Below are 18,787 nucleotides of genomic sequence, written 5' to 3' on the forward strand. Positions count from 1 at the left end.
GTGACCTACAAGCATCTCCGCTGTTGGACGTTGGCGGTGCTGATCAGGGTCAGTTGCCCCCGGGTGGTGTGGCAACACAGCAGGTCCATGTCGGGAGTGGTGAGGTAATTTCGACTGGTACGTTGCTGAACTCTTCATCCTTTAGCGTGAGGCCTTCGGTCGTGCCAAGTTCTCTTGGGCCGTCCTTTTCCTCTTTCCCTACATTTCCTTCTCCCGCGAGCGCACTTGCGGCTGCTGCCGTCGAAAGTCTCGCCGCCTTGGCGGCCGCCGCAGCGGCTGCAGAGAAGGCGACTGCGAAAGCAGCGCCCTCGAAGCGTCCTCGAGGCAGGCCGAAGGGAAGCAAAGATCGCGCTCCTCGGTCTCGCTCGGGAGCGTGCGCGGCGGGGACGGAAGGTGGTGCGGATGGTGCGACGTCGGAGGTACGGTCTTCCAGCGCCCCTGCTACTGTTAGCTCGTCAGCAAATGTGCTTGTGTCAGCCCCTTCGGCGATACCTGAAGTTACGGAACACAAAGCTGTGTCAGAGGATCGGCAGGTTGCGAAGCGTAGACGAACTGGAGCGGGAAATGCCAGGAAAAAAAAGGTAGCAGAAGGACTGGATGATGCAGCGCCTGTGGTCGATGGAGGACTCTCGGATTCCGGGGGAGGCCGAGGCGGTGATGCACCCGTAGAAGATTCGAGTAGCGAAACGGCAGGCGGCCAGCTCCTGCACCCTCGCAGCGCAGGCCGGACACCTGAGTTTCCCGGAACTGCACTTGAGCCTGGAGAGGTAACAGCTACTTTGCCGCCGTCAGGTGTGTTTGACTCGTCTGGCGTCTCGACTGCCGCGACAAGCAGTAGCGACAACAGCCCAGGAGATGGGCCCTCGGGTGGTACGGCGCTCACTAGCTTGCCGGACGTTGTGTCTCATGGGGTTGAGAATACGGAGCAGGGCAGAGACCGTGGTGGTCCGCCCGCGTCACGCGGGGACATCAGTGGGGAGCGCGCGCAGGCAGAAACATGTCTGTCTCCTCCAGTGGCAGAACTAGGCCCAGCTCCCTCGGGAAGTGGCTTACAGGCTCTCTGTGACGCCGAAACAGGGCCTTCGCGTAAGGAGATAAGCCTACCAGTCGACCTGGCAGAAGGGGCTGACGACAATTCCCAAACCAGCAAGGCTTGTCCTGTAACGCCTGTCGATGAGGATCGTCCAGGAGGGGAGAGCCACGAAACGGGATGTGCTGAGGAAGTGGCTGCCGTTGTGGGTGACACCGCCATTAGTTCAGTGCCGGAGAGGGAAGGGGATGAGGGGATCAAAGCAGGTTCTGAAGATCGGAACCGAGCGCGTTCCAGGCCTCCTCTTTCCGGAGAAGCGGTTGCCTGGTGTGGGCTAGGAATGGTCCGAGCGGGAGGAATTCGCCGGAGCTATAGTGCCTCATTCAAGCTGGCGGTAGTGGCGGCAGCAGAGGGAATGAACAGCAACACAAAGGCGGCGAAGCAGATGGGAGTGACGGAGAGCTTGGTGCGCCGGTGGCGTATGCAGAAGAACGTACTGGAGCAGCTTCCCGGGGAGAAGCTTTCGCGGCGGGGTCGCAAACACGGGAAGTATGTGTCGTTAGAGCAGCAGCTGTGTTTGCATGTCTGCGCAGTCCAGCAGCAAGAGGGTCGCATTCTGAAAGACACGGAGATGCGGCGCCTTGCAAGTGAGATTGCCGGTACTCTAGAGGTATCCGGGTTCAAGGCTAGCTCCACGTGGTGTTTCCGTTTCAAGCGCCGATGGGGTTTAGATCGCGTTCAAGCTACTGCTGCTGCTGCTGCGGCCGCGGCGGGCGTGGAAGACGGGGCGCCGTCTTCTATGACTACAGTAAATGCCAGTGGCGTCGGAAAAAGTGCGGTTCCTGGCGACGCTGCCGGAAAGCCGGGGACGGAGTCGGGGTGTGAGGATGCGAATAAAACTAGCCCTGTCGTCGGTGCACCCGGCACGACTCCTGCACCAGCGGCGTTATGCGGGGAAGATCCGGCGTCGTCTTCCTGCACCCAGCAGGAGAAACCAGCCACATTACATCAAGAAGCCGATGTCGGCGCCTCTTTGGAGATCGTTGGGAATGGAGGAGGGGGAACCGGTGAGGGGGTCCCGTCCGGCGGAGTCCCGACTGTTCTGGTGGGATCGGGGGCAAGTGGCGGTCAGCAGCAAGACCAGCTACAGCAGCAGCTACAACAGCAGCTGCACCAGCTGACTAACGGAGGAATTGGCGGAGGACCCGAGAGCGTAATAGGAGGACCCTTGCTGCCACAACAATTGTTAGGGTCACAGCACTTGTTGAACCTTGAGCAACACCAACTTCAGCATCTACAACTACAACTACATCTTCAACAGCCACTCGGACTGCAAGATCCGTTGCGACCTTCGTTGCGGCCTCCGACTAACCCTCAAGAAGAAGAGGATGGATCTGTTGTCCTGTTGACGCCTGAGCAGCAACAGCAGCAGGCTGCGCTGGAGCAGCGTCTGATTGAGCTGCAAAAGCAACAAGAAGAACTTGAGCGTCAGATTGAGCAGCATCGTCTCCACCAGCAATTCGATGCTCAGCCACTCTCTCATGCACCACCACCCGGAGAAAACGGAGAGGGGCCTGAGAACGTCGACAGTTCTCTTCCTGAAGACCAGAGGCAGCTGTTGTTTCGCCAGCAGTTGCTCCTCCAGCAGCATCAGCAGCTACTGGTTCATCAACAGCACGGTTCGACGTTGGGATTGTTGGCAGTAGCGGGTTTCTCGCCCTCAAGCGGCACTGGGGCTGGGCGTGGCAACGAAACGACCACGGACACCGGAGCGGGTGTCGTGCAACAGGGATCGCCAGGTGGTGCGACAGACGGCGGTGTGCAGGGGCGGGAGGGGAGTTCGATGGGTGAAACGAATGAAATGGAACTGAAGAGCAAGAACGCCGCGACTGCCGCTGCTGCTGTCGCAGCTTTCTTGCCTCAGCACCTGGAAGAAGCAGCTGCTGCCGCGTTTGCTGCCTACGGGACAACTCAGCAGCTTCACCGCCAGGTGCATGTCGATGCGAGGGGAGGAAGCGACTCGCCAGAGTCGCTTGGTCACGACGTGCAGGGGTCAGGAGTGTTACTTGCGGAACAGCGGCATGCGGCGGCAGGACGCGCGGCGGCGCAACCACTTAAGGGAGGGGAAGACCCAGATCTTTCTCAATCACAGGCACGGCAAGCGAATGTCTTGGGAGACCCGTGTAGTAGAGATGGAACCGTCCAGTCTGAGACTTCCCCGACAGGTGCCTTCGACGAACAACAGCAATCGCTGCAAACACAGCACGCGCACCAGCTGCAGCAGCAGACCCTAGGTCTCTCTTTGACGGCAGCGGACGTCACCGCGCAAAGGCTAAGAGACCAGCGGTCACATCGGGACAGTGAAGGGTTGGGCGGGGTCTCCGCAGGCTTAGCGGGCAAAGCGAGGGAGTTAGAGTGCAGCTGATGGTTCACTGTGAATCAAGGGGTAGGCGAAGCTGATACGAGCGGAACACCGGGAGGCGATACTTTTTCAGATGTTTTTGGTAATGTAGTGCAGTATCACAGCGCCATCTGGAAGGGCGTACAAGACGTAAACGAGGATGACTCTCTCCGCTACCTCGTGCCTCGACACATGACAGCTCGGTCTGCACACGTCGCGAAGTCAGCCTGCGAGTGTGTGTGGTGCTGTGCACAGCGTGTACGTGAGGGCGGGCTCTTCGCTTCTGAAATGGAGGTCGCGGAAAGCGGGGGACAGGCGGGCCAGCCCTGCGGAGTAATCTTTCGACTCCACGGAAACTATGTACGAGGCAGTCTGTGAGAACGCAGGGTGTATGCATACTCTCGTGCTGCGAGGGTGCACCGAAGACACCTACAGTTGTTGGGAGGACGCAAAGCAGGGCAGGTAGCAAAGAGGTCAGCTTATTTACAGAGCAGGCTTTCCTGTCTGTTGAAGGACGACGCGACATTAAGGTTGAATTCCACCACATCCTGAGAGCAGCCAGCGAAATGGCGGGTTTGCCCCAGAGTTCTCGAGTATCTTGTCTCTTCCTCTACGCCGTTTTCTTCTACCTTAAGCCCGTACGCTCGTCGTTGGCGTAGTGCGTTTTTCCTGAGACCTGCTGCGTTCCGGTCTCTGTAAACACAGAGCCCGCCTTTGTAGTTTTCGTCTTTTGGTGCGTTTTTGGTCTGTCGTTTTTTCTCGTCCTAGGCGAGTCCCAATTTTCGTTTTCGCTTTGCAGGGGGTACATATATCTCAGCTGCTGTATGTGCAACAGCAGGCGTTGTCAACTTCCGGGGAACTTGGCCGGTCATGCTTGATCGATTGCCGTCGGGGTAGGGGGTCAGTCGTGTGCCAGGGCAACTGCATTGTATGCAGGTGCAGTTGCTGCGAATGCCTATGGCATAGGGGCTGTGAAAGGGTAACTGCAAGCATCAGCGTGACGAGAGTCCCTGTTCTCTGGAGCTGAGGAGTCTGCCTCAAACAGGGTTGGGGTCCTCGTTACACGCAGCGGCGTCAGCTTCCGTGGCGGTTTCGCAATAGCGAGCTATGGTATTATAAGGGACGTGGATGACTGGAGGAGGTGAATCGTGGGTCAGCAGAATCTCACGTCTTCTGCGGCCCCTGGTTACTTGTTCTTGGCCGGTACCAACCATAAACGTTACAATGTTCTTTTCTTCCTTTTTAGGACAGTTTGAAAACAGACTTTTCAGATGTTGTCTTCCTTGACGATGGCAGTTCTCTCCCTCCCATCGGCAGACGGATACCTGCAGTAGAGGGCTCGCTGAATGCTTCCCGTGTGTTTGGCTCTACTTCGCGCATGACACCAGTGTTACGGAGGTGGGGGTGACAAACCTTAGTCAACGCGTCGTAGAGGCTAGAAGGCAGCGACAGGATAAACTTTCGGCCTTTTGAGGTGCATCACCATAGGTGCAACCTTCTTGCAGACCTAAGCTGTTACATATGGCAGAATCGTACCGAGGCTGCAACCCCAGGGTGTCGGCCCCGGAAGTCGCGGGTGATACAGCAAGCCGTTAGCCCGGGCGATACAAAAGCTGCTGGTCTCGAACACAACTGGCACACGGCATTTCTCTTGGCCCCTGGTGAAGAATCAGTGAGAGGACAGTACGGCGTAGCGGTCCAGTGTTACGCTGAACAGCACTGCGCCAGACACAAGAAACAATCCCATGTAGCCAACGATGGTCGGTTACCAGTTCAGTCTCCTCAAAGGCGAAGAGTGTCTGCACGATGTACATTTCCAGGCTTGTATTTGTGGAAAGAACCAGCAACACTCTCGGTACTTTGGCGGAGCTGTTCACACAGTATGACGTAACCTTGAGGGCAAGCCGTAAATCCCCACGACACACCAATCCAACGGGCAAACACGGGCCAAGGGTAAGTGAAGTGCAACGGAAGTAAGGATACTTACAACGGCAGTAGCGACATTTACAAAGCTGTCGCACGGTACTCCTGATTTGCTAGAATCGTCTTCGATCTATCAGAGTAGCGCCAGGAGACCCTGCATTCCTATGGGTTTCACACCAGCAGTCCCATTGTTCTTTCTCACATGAAGATGCTGACTTTCTGCCGTCTTGAGCCCGCGGTGCTTTCGCTGTTGTCCGTGTGCCGTCTATGCGAGTCGCTAAGGGCCGTGGCCGTCTGCTTCACAAATCTATTTGTGCGTAGCCCTTGCCCATGCCTTCCTTCGGCAGTAGCATGCGGACTTTTTAGTGTTTGTACTATTTACTTCGTCAAAACCCCGGGCATGCAATTTTATGCCACCAGCTTGGAAGGCGATCGGTTCTCTTGTCCTCAGGCTGCTACCAACCTGGGAAAGCAAGGCGATACTTTGCCTCATCCAAGCCTCTCCTCTGCATCTTTGCCTTCTAGGCACGTGCGGTTCTTCGTCGCTGAACTTGCGGTGGTCTTCGGCAAGAAGCTGTTCGCTGAAAGCTCTGTCCGGCCAATTCAGGTGGGCCTAGTGCTCACTTCCCGCATTGGACAGAATCTCCACCTTCGGCTTGTGCTGTTGTACGCGTGGAACTTGCGGTCGTTCACAATATCGATGTCCGCGGTATCCGCTCAAAAAAATCTCGCCTGCTCTCGACAGCAAAACGCGTCTTCGACGTACGCCCAGCAACTGGTCTCCGAGATTTGCTACGTCCGCCCCGTTACCGCCTTCCTGCCCCCGGCTGAAGCTACGTTCTTTCCAGTCACACGGCTCGGTTCACGACAATCGGATCTCCATCTCGCTCGGCTTTCGCAATTTCGGTCCGTTCACAGCTGTCATTTCAGCATTGGAGACACCTTCTCCTCTCTGGGACCGGGCGAGCCGGACTCGCCATGCTTGGAGAGGGAGCTTTTGAATGTCCTCAATCCGCTTCCAACACAGAGACAGCCACACGATCCCTGCAACCAAAGCCACGGCAAAAGACGACAAGCTGTTGCTGGTTCAAGGCAATGGCCGGCGCTACTCTTACAGAAAACCATAGCCAAAGCAGCCCCGGGAATGACGTCTCACAGCGGCAGGGCGGCCCGAACCAACAGCCGGTGGGAAGAAGGCTCCAGAAAAAGAGGACTCCGCGAAATCACACGGGAGAGAGCGAGGAAACTTCAGCTTCTTTCACGGGCTACACACGCATGCCTCGGGCAGCAAACGACTGACTGACAGACTCAGCGATGAAGAAACGGGACGGGCCCATGAGCGCCACTCTGGTTTCCCCCGGTCGTCGTGGCTCCTGGATATCCATCAGCGAAGGCGACAGGAACGGTAGGTAATATGTGTGTCGGTAGCTGAGACACACAGTGGCGCTATTCTCCTCAAATGAGCGCCACGGAGCGAGAGAAGTTCACGCACGGAACGCACCACAAGTCAAAGGTCTCAGAAGACGAGTCTGACTGTGGGTGAAACAACTGCCAACAACCCGCTAGCAAGCACGGAGAATCGCAGCCCCTGGAGCTTGTAGTCATGCCTCGAGCAACATCCCGGCAGCAAAAAAGCATTGGCTCTCGCCAGTCAAGCCTGGACGAAGTGGGTGAGAACGAGTTCGTATACGCGGGTGGATACACACCGACGGGACAGACGCCCACGCCGCCACGAGTGATCGCACACGAGAGGAGGTGGACGAACAACAAAGCAGCGCCCAAGGCAGGTTCACAATCGGGCGTCTTACGTGTTTAACACTGGCCAGCTCATGTGAACAGCAGGCACGCCAAGCGGGGTTCCATAGTATACCTAACCTATCATCTTCCATTCACACATTCGTCTCTATCCAACTGCGCATCTGTGCGCCTCCGCATCTGTTCCCTGGCTACCTCCGTGGAAGTTGCCTGGACATGCGCGCGACCACGCGCCTACTTGCCCACCTCAGCTTTCAATTGTCTGTTCGCGTGCACACTTGTCCTTTCCAGGAATTGCATGTATATCTAGACCGGGTGGCTTGCCGGGCAAGCCCGCAGAACTACGCTATTAGAGGCCTTCCAAGAGACAAGGAACCCAGTGCAAAGCTGTGCGGGTCTGCATCCCGTAACCTGTCCACCAGACTGAGTCCTCAGTCACAATTTATCTGTCTTCACGGGCTCCCTACCGGCGAATGCACAAGCGACGATCTGCACGAAGTACGCGTCCACGATGGTCCGGCAGTGGGAGGGCGCCGTCTTCTCTGGTCCATCTGCGAGCACACGGGGTTTATTGTTGGGTGTTGCTACAGCAGAGACGTATGAGGCACGAACACTGCTGATGGGCTAGCGAAGAGTCCCACTACCGCCAGAGTGACAACAGCGGACCCGGCGGCGCAGCAGGAGAGCGTGCAGTATCGAAAAGAAAAAATGGCCGGTAAAACGTCGCCACTCTCAGAGCTATTAACTGCTGTTTGTCTCCGGACCTTCACAAAGGCACACAGGACAACGGACCTGCTAACCTACCAGGGCAGTGCTATCAAGGCGTGCACCCGGCCAGAACAAGCCAAACAACAGCGAGAGACACTCGAATACAGAACCAATCCCCTGACGTCTACGACACTGTTACCTCAGCCCTGGTGACAGCAGCGTGATGAGGCAGTTCAGCCAGCTGCCTGCAACCAAACTTTGGCCCAGGGCACGCGGACTTACCTGAGACCAGAGCTGCATCCTCTCTGTGGACAGTAACGCAATCTTGTATCGAAACATAGTCCATCAGGAGCAAGCTGAGCGTGTTCGGCCACTGAAAGAAGAGCGTCCACGCAACGCAGAAAGCGCCGATGAAAGAGAGACTGACTGCCTGGTCTCCGGCTGTTCGTGTCTCACTGAGATCTATCTATTTATCGATGCGCTCATGCCCTAAGTCCACACCGGGCGCATGCGGAACCGGGGTGCAAAAATGCTGCCTGCTCCTCCATTACACCACTTTCCGCTTCAATGAAAATGCGTCACACTAGCACCAAGCAATATGAACAATCATAGTCGCTGACCGTACTTGTGAGCAAGCCATGTTCTCCGCCCTCGCAGGCGTGCAAGTTGGGCTGTAGGCCCACTGCACTGTAGACCGTAGGCGACGCTATCCCCTGTCTAGCTGAAGAGCAGTGGCTACACCAAAGCGTTGCTGCTCCCGAGACACGGAGGGGAGGCCGTGCCGCTGCCCCCATGTCACTGACGCACCGCACCTTATGCTCCAACCCTCGTATTACAAAACACAAGCGGTTGGTCGCGCACTCTCTATACACACAAGATGCTAGCTAGAAAGTAAACGAAGAACTGACCTTGACTCCCAAGTTCGTAACGGTGTTGAGGAAAGTCATGTACGTGCCTCCAATGCGTGGATCTGACACTTGAGCGAAGAAAGCCATCTGAGAACAACGAAGGTGAAGAAAGTGGCCGATACACTCAAGGCTTCACTTCGGTGGCCTTTCGGTCTGCAGATCTGACGTATACACACAGTCAAGGCTTTTGGTCTTTCAGCCGCGACTCGCCGACGTCACCGATAGAGGAGGTCGGCTGGGAGAAAGTGTCCGAGAGAAACCAGGAGGGCCATACACCGATATGAGTACCGCCTTTCTGTGGCTCAGATCCGCTTCACAGCTGGCTGCTGTCTTTTCGGAAAGACGAAAATGCCTTAAAGGCTGTGTCCGCTCGCGACAACTCTGGCACCCGGGCCCTGTGCCCGTCGAGTGAGCACCGCCCCGGCACGCTCGATATGCTGAGAAGCGGAAGTGCTAGCAAGACTATACGCAGATCTGCTGTACTGGGAGGAACGGCACAGCTCGGTACTTGCACAGATGCTAGACAACGGTCAGGCAGGCTGATTGTCACGACGAAGACACAGGTGATTATATACGCAACGAGGTAGGATGCCCTCGGACAGAATAGACGTACGACAGGGCTGCGCATACAGCATCGCAGAGCGAACTCCAGCGGAACGTACACACGCGCACAGTGCTGTCTTTGTACACGGAAAAAAGCCGCTCAGCACGTAAGGGTGCTGCAACTGACAAACGCTGCACAGACACAGCACGCTCCATACCTGCGAGACGAACATGAGGTCTGAGCAGACATTGTATACGCTCGTTATCAAAAACATCACACCGTAGAGCAGAGCCCAGCGAGTCGACGACATGCCGACGCCTCCATCAGCTAACAAAGAGCCGGTCCACCCGACAGCCCCTACACACAACCAGTGCATACCAGGAGACACGTAACTAATCTACACCGATGACGAAAAATGCTGCACGGCCAGGTCACACCTAAAATCTCTCCCTCCCGCGGCTTTAAGTAAGTAAAACGACGGACACTGTCGTGTTCTCTTTTTTTCGTGTTGTCGTATGGTGCAAGAAGCCTCGCTACAAGCTATCCTCTGGGACACTGGCGGGAAGAAAAAAGCCGTGCACAGCGTGGACTTGTTTTGCCCTAACACAATTCAACCACGAAGCCTGGCGCTCGAACAAACCGTACGCGCTCGTATCACAATTAATTCATCCATTAGGAAAACCGACCAAGCACTTTAGTGCAACATCTGAGCGGGGTCAGAGAAAGGGTTCTATGACCACGCACGTGAGTCCGAACATCGTCGGCCGCTCAGTCAGCTTATGTTGTGCGTGCTCACCAGCCCAAACAAAACACATGGCCATCCGGGCAATGTACCCATAAGAGAAGATTCTTAGGGGGAAGCGCCCTCTCAGAAATCGGCCTACCTGAGACGGCAAAAAAGGACACGAAATTGCTCCGGGAAGTGGAGACGCAGCGAGAGCGGACAGGAAATCTTAAGAGCAGAAGCACAGCACGTCACCGGCACCGTACAGGTTCCTTCGACACTGAGCTGCTGTGAAAATTCGAAACCAACTGATGTACCTCAAACCCAGTACGCCTCATCCAGTGAGAGACTGCACAAGGAGGTGTCCGCCAGTATCCAGTGGCGACTGCGGATCAAGTAGAAAGCACGCATGCGTGTCCCCCGGACATCGTACAAGAAGCTCTTTCGCAAATCGGCAATGCAAGGGCAAAATAAAACAGCTGTGCCGATAGCGTCTGCGCTTCCAGGTCCACACAGGAACACACTACCTTTTTGCGGCTGGCAGAGCGCTGGAGTGCTGCCGATACAGAAAAAGAACTATGCCGTTAGTGCCAATAAAACCGAGTGTATCATAAGCCTCACTTTCTCCACCGTCGCGGGCTGATGAGAAAGCCACGGCCCGTAACGTAGAAAAATCCTTTGCCCGTCCCAAAACATGATGAATATAAGCAAGCAGGATTGCTCCGACACAGCGCGTAGTGTGGTGCTGCGCCCCCAGCACACACAGATACACACAGATGTCAACATACTGTGTGCTGGGGTAAACAGACCGGACGGAATTACAGGGCAGGGGAGTCAGTGAGCGCGGACAAAGCTTTGCATTGTAAAGAAGAGCGAGGAAAATCTTCCCCGGACCATGCAGCGTAAACCGAGGCAGCAGTAATTCTCACCATCATAGGGCACATAATGCCGAGCGGAAGAATAAGAGGAGCAAAAAGAGCAAGATCCTCCTTCTTCACTCCCCGTTCAATGAGCTTCAGCTGGGTCGACGAGTCAACGCATGCAAAAGCCATGCGACAAGTCAGCAGGAGGATGAGCAGGGTCCGGACTGGAGGGAGGAAAAGAAGCTGGGGTAGGGACGCAAGTGGGAGCAGGATACCACACCGGGGCGCCGCTGCACGAACTGTCCAAGGGCGTGCGGTTGAGTCGCGCAAAGAGCGAAAATGGCTAGCAGCGTAGTCACACGCAAAGGGCCGACGGCCAACAGACGAATGAAACGGGCACTGTTCGGCAATCCTGCGGGCAACACTTCAGGTTCGAGACAGTCTCTATAGTGAGATTACCTATCACTATGGTTAGCTCTAGCAGGTCTTCCGGTTCTCGAACTGTTACAGGAGTGCAGGATAGTTTCAGGTGACAACTGACGTTTGAGCTGCAAAAACATGCCTCACGTCCCAAATGCCACACGGTACCTAGTCACTCTGCGTGCAACCGTGTAGTCCGAGCTTCGAGATATTCCTGACGCTCGCCCTCCGGGCAGGTGGCACTGAACCTGAGCTACGGGTCTCCTCCCACCGTTCTTCCTGGTACCACACACAGTGCGTTGGCACAAAACGCAACGGGTAGTGATCCGGCTTTTGCTCCGAAATCGTGGCAACCCGAGTTAAGGTCATCTGGATGTGTCACTTACTTTCCACAAGAGGCTGTATGCTTCCAGAACGCCCTCCGGTTCACAGGTGCCTTCGTCTAGCTGGCGGAATTCAGCGTCCGCTCCGCTAGCTACTTCCCACTTTGTGGAATTCCTGGGTAGAAAGACATTCGGACAGCGAGGAGAGTAATCAGAACCAGACCATTCTTCATAGTGCTGTACCCACCGGGACGTGCCGCAAATCGCGTGTCTTACCGTCGTTTTCTCAGCTGACTGGTTGCACTCCCAGGACTGCCTTCTTCTGCTGCCTCGCCATCGTCAGCAATCCTCTCCCCCCTTGCTTTTCGCGGCTTGTTTAGGCACTGTTGCCGAGGAGTAACCTCTAAGATTTCGTCCGTGAAAAGATGCAAATCTTCCCCGGGAGCTCCCAAGGGTCCACAGGACTGTGCTGCTTCGACATGAAGAGGCGCCGGAACGGGCATACGTCTCGGACCACTCTGTGCCTCGTCACGTCCTGGAGGCTTTCCAAGCAGATTGTGCGCTCCTTCAGAATTGCAGCTGTCGCTGCTAGAGTCCTCGGGAAAAAAAAGAAAAACCACGACTGTCGTGACAATAATCAGCCATCCCCAGAACCTGCAGAGGAAAAAAACATGACGCACCATGCTTTAGAGAGCCAGTTTACATAAGCAGCACGGTGCTCCGCGGATCACGTTTGGGTAGCACTTGCGGCAAAACAGCCCTCCAGCGTTGAACCTCGTCACGGTGAAACACTTGGAACTCCTTCCGTTAATCACCTAGTCGCGCTTCGCTACAACAACCAGACAGAATTTTCACAGTATATTCTCAACTGGGGGGTCTTCTCACTCGTGACTGAAACAGAACTCGGACTCGCATGAGTAGACGTCAGGGCTCAGCGTTTCCACCCTGCATTCACCCGCAAACTCAGCGACGGCCTCGGGGGAATAAGAAAAGGGGAGCAGGAATCCAACGTGCGCTGGCAACGCCTGCCTCTGTGCGACACCCCGGTCGGAAAAGCACAGCCACGAACCTGAGGAAGCACGCAAGGTCGAGGAGGGCTCCTGGCTTGTCGCTTTCTGCCGGTAGCATGGAGGCGGGGAGAAAGCGGCGACATGTCGTGGGGTCGTTTAAGGCCAGGAAACCCACGTAAGAAACGAAGTAGCCGAGCGTCTGACCCACTGTGTTGCAGGTGGACGCCATTCTGAACATTGTAACCGAACAGAGTACACAAAACCCGAGCTCAACAGCCAGCCATGCGTTCTCGTTCTTTACCACCGTTCCTGAATCGCTTTTACAGAGACATAGTTGTACATTCAACACAACACCGCGATAGCCTGCGTGTGGGACCAGCGTCTCGACCACGGATATTCACTCTCCAAGCTGCGTAAGCACAGGGCCCGTACGAACTGTTGGCAGCAAGACTACAGCTCCACGCAGCACCCTACTCTTACCAAACCAGCATCACGATGGATACCGAGTTATTCTTGTCTCTCGACGGCGGCAGATGCCGTACAACCCATGGACCAGACCCAGAGTGAACAAGACACGATAGTCTTGAATCAGAAACAAGGTACTATCTACCCAGCAAATGTGGCTTGTTCTCTTGCTCCACATTTGCTCAGGCTGTCTTTGAGTGAGCAGCGACTTTTCCCCTCGGAGATATCTGAAGACTTCTCCAGGCCCGCTATATGTGCGATACATCAAAAAATACGCCGCCGTGGACCCAACAAAGTGAATGTGAATCAGGCGTGAAGAAAGAAGAAAGACCGCTCACCCCTTGTTATCTTGGCTTAGCATCGTCAAGGCCCACCCATCCACGGCGATATCCTGTGTGCAGCAAGCGAAGCAAAGCGTCCGCGCGATCTCCCCCTTAGTGTAGCAAGAGCAGGATGCCTGCCGGCCACCCCCTATAAGCGCGAATTGCCGACAAAAGAGAGGCAAATAAACAAAAGGACCGAACCCCCCTCAACGTTCGCTAACTTAGAAAGAACGGTCGTTTCCATTGCCCGGCGCCCCCCACAAAGTATCCGGGTTTTCAGCTGGCGGCCCTGCGTGGATGAGCTGTAGGAAAAAGAAGGAGAAATACTCGGCCCGAGCTGTGCGCTAGGGCCTGCCACAAAACGACTAAGTTCACGCAACAAACTTTGCGTCCGCTTGGCGGATGCCACCAATGTAAACGTCGTACAGACTATCCGCTACCTCAGGTTACCGCAGCACAGAAGCATTCTCCGCACAAGCGGCACTAAAAACACGACCGGCGAAGTCGACAGAAGTGCGACAAAAGTAAGTGCCAGTGCAGAAGAGAAGGCTTGGTGGCTTGCCTGCGTCGCCATCAGAAAATAAAGGACGCCGAAAAAAAGAGTTAGAGCCTCTACGTCCGGGTCCGCATCACCACTTGATTCAGCTGCGAACGAGATGAAACCACAGCAGTTTCGTGGTAGCTGTCCCATTCGAGCACGATGCAATACTCACGTATGCGCGGTCCCAAATGCCGTTCACCATCATGGACAGTTGGTAGCGAGACTTGAAAAAGCGCATCTCGATTCACTGTTGGAGAAGTTACAACATCTACCGAACTCTCTTGCGAGTGCGCGGGCAGTGACCAATGTCTGCCCGTCAGCGCCGCACTGCTGTAGCAATAAAGAACGTCATGCAGTATGTCCAAAATGTCAGTCAGGCGGTGACTACATGCCTATTCACAGACGCGAGTCTGACGCGTGTTAGAATGTGGGCAGGCGAGCGTTGATGTACACGGCTTCGCGTATCCGTGAGTGTTATAGCCAATGCCTACATGCTTACGCCGACGCGCTTATGTAAAGAGACCTCTGCGCCGCCTAGACGACATCGATATGAAAAACGAAAAGAAACAAGCTTACCCCCGATCCACCGTAACACCCTCTGTGGCGTTCCTGCCCATACCATAAGAAGTCCTGCCAAGAACTGTACTGGCAACAGCCAGGATCTCCGTCGTCCGAGAGGGGGATAGTGCAGCGAGTCAACTAATGGTGCCCACAACAGCTTCAGGCTGTAACAGGGAAAGACAGACCAGACAGAGGAGAGGCGAGGTAAGGTGCAGTGCCAGCGGAAGAAAGGCGAAAAAGTCACTTCCCCCTATAGCAACCGAGGAGGGCCAAACACGCAGAAGAGACATCCCAGCACCCGGATTCGCTCACGAAATATACGCCTGAGACTCAGAGGCTGAGCCATTTCCCAAGTGCAGGTGACACGAGTCAGGGCAATCACCAGGTTCAACAGTACCCGGGAACTCACGGCGCTTGCGCACTGAAAAAAAAGAGATTCTCGAATCAGGACAGATTTGCAACCCCACGGACACTGAAACGCAGTCCCAATCTCTCTTCACCAACAGCCGGCACAACTTCGTTCTACAGACAGAGCGGATTTTACGGAACATGCTTTGGGCGGAGAGGTTGCTCTGCAGATCTACGGTGCAGCAGCTCTGCCTCTTTGGCTCTAAGAAGCTTACACCTACACTTAGTAAACTGATGAATGGCAAAAGTAACGACACTGCACAGCGGGGTTACTAACGGCTAGGCAGACAATAACAAGCAACACAAAGCTAACACTGGCAATGGAGACAACGTGACGCTTATGAAGCGGTCACTTAAGCGGTGTCAGGATACTCTATCAGACAGAGCCCGAAGCGAGAGCTGCCCTCAAGAGGTGAGTGAGCGCAACCTCTCGGTCCTGCTTGGTCGTCCGCAACTTTTCCTCTAACACTCAAATCTCCCAGTTTGTCTCGCCCGGCGTGTAAGACCGGTGAGAGAGGAAAGTGCTACGAGAGCACTGTAGTGTCCAGTAGGTTTCTTCTCGAGACGCTTCGACTGTCTGATCGTACGCATAGGAAGGTATCACCCCAGGGCATCCATCTCACACTTTCTTGTTAGTACCTGAAGGGCAGGGAGACCAAAGAGAGTAGCGACTGCTGCTTGTACGAAATCTTCCCTGACAGGAGAAATGGCACGCTTCCACTGAGTCCCATAGGAATGCCCTGAGAAAAAAGACAGAAGGAAGACGATGGCAACCTGAACGGGAGCGCCCAGTCGAAAGAGCAAATCACCGCATGGAGTTCACAGCACTTCGAAATGAAACTGGAAGCTACTGAAATCACAGGCCACTGCTGCAAGACGTTACAGCCCACAAAGCAGTCGGCATGCACCTCCGAAGAACCGAGTCTCTGGCTGGCAACGAGTCTGAGTCATCGCTTCTCATGACGGCGAGTACGGGAGAGCGGCAATAGCACGACGGCGACACAGCCGATCCGTGTTCACCGCGATCGCCTAACGGAGTAGGTACACAATCAGAAAAGCAGGCGACTAGAACGATGCTACAAAATCAAAAGTTGTCAACCGCGCACACCGTGATAAAGAAATGGGTCTTTTGTACTCAGTGCGAGCTTCTAATGGGGTATGTCGCTAGGCGGCCTCCTCAGGATCTCTAAAAACGTGGAAGGGGGACGCACAGCGCTGCGCACCAGGCAGGCTGTCGGCGAAGTTGCTAACTCCTGGTCGTACAGATACATATACAAAAACAGGTAGATACTGGCGGGAGACTATTTCCTTAGTCTTGTAGAAGAAAAGGATAGCAGCACGGGTGGTGCTACTCGCTGGTCAAGCTACGTACACATGAATGCGTGGGGCATTATCTTATACGTGCACGCCTATATATATAGATATAGACTGATGAAGTTCTGTTTCTGTGTAAGCGTGAAAATCTGTGCAAAGACTACGGGCGTCGTTCTCCGTTTCGAAAACCACATCTGTAGGCTCTTCTCTGAAGACGGATTGAAATGACACTCGACGGCTGTTTAGGTTTACTTGGAGCGTGTACAAAAGGAAAAGAAGAGCAACAGATGGGCCATCTTGACCGAAGACGCGCTCCGTGAAAGAAGGTTTGTGTTGACTCATTTTAACGAAGAATCGGAAAGAGAGATGGTCGCTCAAAGTTGACAAAGAAAGCTGGCTGTAAGCTCAGAATGAAAGAGACGACGAAAGCGAACTGCGACCAACGAAACGAGGGAAACACAGGAAAGTCCAAAGCTACTGCAGTAGCTTCCGGGCTCTGTGCAAATTCTGGAATAACCTCCTTGCAAGGCAGGATAAAATGAATGTGCGATTTGTGACGGGCGCAAGCCACCTGAAGCAAACACCGAGCGCAGAAGCAAGGAAAAGACTGTATCACTGGAAAAGACAAGCAAAACAAGACAGAGTCATCAAAAGCAAGCAAGCTGAGGCCAGACTGGTTGTCCGGGGACACACGCAGGAGAAAAAAGAAAGGATATTGGCCTACCTCGCGCTTCTCCTTCGCGTGTGAGGGAAACAGCATCAGGCTGCCAGCTCCCCAAAAGCGACGGCAAAAAGAAAGCGCACAAGAGTGGGACAGCAGAAAAGACAAAAATGCGCTGCCCGGCACATATCGCTCTGACCAGGTTATCGACTCACAGTCATCTGTGAACTCATACCATTGTGTAGTCAGTGAAGAACACGCGGCTCGCCACAGACCAACTAGAGATCTCGTCGAGCCCGCCAGGTACGCAGAAGGCAAGTAACCAATACACAACCTTACATTTCCCTCCCTCGGGCCCGTTAAGGCGGGCTGGTGCGTAGTCCTTTGTCTTTCAGCACGCTAGAACCGCACGGGAGTATACACACTGAGTTTACGTATCTGAACACCCAGGCCCTTCTTTGTCCCCCGCAGAGCGAAGGTACACTAGCGCATAGGCGATGCAGACCCTAGTCCAGCTACCGGGTAGCACGCCAGTGCCCACGTTTCCCCCGTTGTGCACACCTCAATTCTATGCGAAGATGGGCACAGTAAACAGTGAAGAACAACGCGACGATTGTTGTATACAAGATGATGGAGAATACGAGAGACAGATCGGCCTGAGATTCGTTGAAGCTTGCAGTTGTACTGACTAACCATCGGAGCTTCCGTCCAAAGAAGGCGCATACACTTCGTGTCTTGCTCGTGCGAGCCTAATCTTCATGACTTGGGAGAGTCCACCCATGAAAACAGGTCATCGGTAGATGCCCTGTCGAGTAGCCGAACAGGAGAAAGCTTCCAGCTTGATTCCTGTGCTGCTCTGCCATCGAAAGGTTCACCTCCAAAGCTCGAAAGCACGCCATACAGTCAGGCCAGCACAAACAGGAAAAGCGAGATGGACTGGAGAGAAGTGAGCGGGACGCAAAGAAGGCTCCGGCGACTGATAGGCAGGGGATATGAAACGAGGGGCAGACAAGAGCAAGTGGGAACCCCGCTGTCGGCCCCCTGCTGTCCCTTCAACTCACTACAGGTGTACGGCTACGCGTATGACCATTTGAAGCAAAACATCCGGTCAGGAAGCCTGCGCATCTCGGCGTAACCGCATGCAGAGAGACCTGCAACAGCAGGTAAAAACACGCCGTTTCAAGGCTTTCGGCACTCGTTGCCAGATCCACCGGAGAGAGCTGAAGCTCGGAGTTTACAACAGTATTATCTACAACAGTGTCAACAGCGCCAAAGTTAGTACCGACCAAGAAATGGCCTGAAGGCGCAGGTGTCGGAGATTCTCTGGCTCGCTCGACAATAGCTTCTTCCGCTAGTTCACGTCGCGCCCCTGTACGTTCTGGAGACTGTCGCTATCTGGAAACTCCCTGTGGTTACGCCAGGAAGCTTGCACATCTCGCACCCGCATGCAGAGAGAGTTGTAACAGCATGCAAAAACACGCCGGCTCAAGGCTTTCTGCTCTCGTTGCACACGGGAGAGAGCTGAAGCTGGCCTTTTTACAACAGTATTATCTTCAGGCTTTTTTTTTAACGCCAGCGCGTCACCAGCGGATTTACAGTAAATCAGACTCCCTCCTCCGACCAGGAAGATGCCATCATCACCAGGCACATGCCCACGTCGGTCGCTAAGCATGTAAGGTGATTCCTCTTCCTAGTGTACCGGAGCGACGGGTGGGCTTGAGAGCCTCAGTATCAGTATCATTCGCGTGCGGCAGTAACGCTCCTGGAACACGAGAGCCAATCCAGCTGTCCCTCGGTGATGTGCCGGCACACCACGACAGAGCACGATGGCTGATGCGTAGTAAGCCGGTTACTAGCTACACGGATAACTAGGTCACTGTAGTTATCAGGGGCGACCAGTAGTTC

The 18,787-nt window shown here is 54.7% G+C and overlaps 2 protein-coding genes across 2 annotated transcripts; one reads left to right on the top strand and one right to left on the bottom strand.

The window, feature by feature from the left end:
• CSUI_003345 (tc5 transposase dna-binding domain protein) lies at positions 1 to 4,639 on the top strand (the record flags this gene model as incomplete). Its single annotated transcript, XM_068063543.1, has 1 exon — positions 1 to 4,639. A coding segment is annotated over one exon (3,455 nt), but the record flags the coding sequence as incomplete, so codon positions are not given.
• Positions 4,640 to 5,291: 652 nt separating this feature from the next.
• Positions 5,292 to 18,565, bottom strand: CSUI_003346 (acetyl-coenzyme a transporter). Its single transcript, XM_068063544.1, has 16 exons — positions 17,576 to 18,565; positions 16,474 to 16,792; positions 15,547 to 15,681; positions 14,515 to 14,663; positions 13,960 to 14,042; positions 13,413 to 13,465; positions 12,669 to 12,839; positions 11,876 to 12,253; positions 11,663 to 11,774; positions 10,923 to 11,012; positions 10,066 to 10,153; positions 9,487 to 9,626; positions 8,726 to 8,812; positions 8,100 to 8,190; positions 7,577 to 7,693; positions 5,292 to 6,398 (listed from the first exon to the last, which is right to left on the bottom strand). Exons 2-16 carry the CDS (start codon positions 16,515 to 16,517, stop codon positions 6,217 to 6,219), a joined length of 1,920 nt encoding a protein of 639 aa, XP_067924481.1. The 5' UTR covers positions 16,518 to 16,792; positions 17,576 to 18,565; the 3' UTR covers positions 5,292 to 6,216.
• Between the last annotated feature and the right edge of the window lie 222 nt (positions 18,566 to 18,787).

Source organism: Cystoisospora suis (genome assembly GCF_002600585.1).
Source record: "Cystoisospora suis strain Wien I chromosome Unknown contig_1471, whole genome shotgun sequence".
Taxonomy (NCBI): Eukaryota; Apicomplexa; class Conoidasida; order Eucoccidiorida; family Sarcocystidae; genus Cystoisospora; species Cystoisospora suis.

What these genes read in the sequence shown, in the direction of transcription:
- CSUI_003346 (XM_068063544.1), bottom strand. Translation starts at nt 16,517, where the DNA reads ATGGCCCATCTGTTGCTCTTCTTTTCCTTTTGTACACGCTCCAA. An exon ending in CTAAGCCAAGATAACAAGGG is followed by an intron (nt 12,840 to 13,412) that starts GTGAGCGGTCTT and finishes TACAATGTTCAG; the next exon opens with AATGGCGTCCACCTGCAACA. An exon ending in CATACAGCCTCTTGTGGAAA is followed by an intron (nt 11,013 to 11,662) that starts GTAAGTGACACA and finishes TCGTCGACCCAG; the next exon opens with CTGAAGCTCATTGAACGGGG.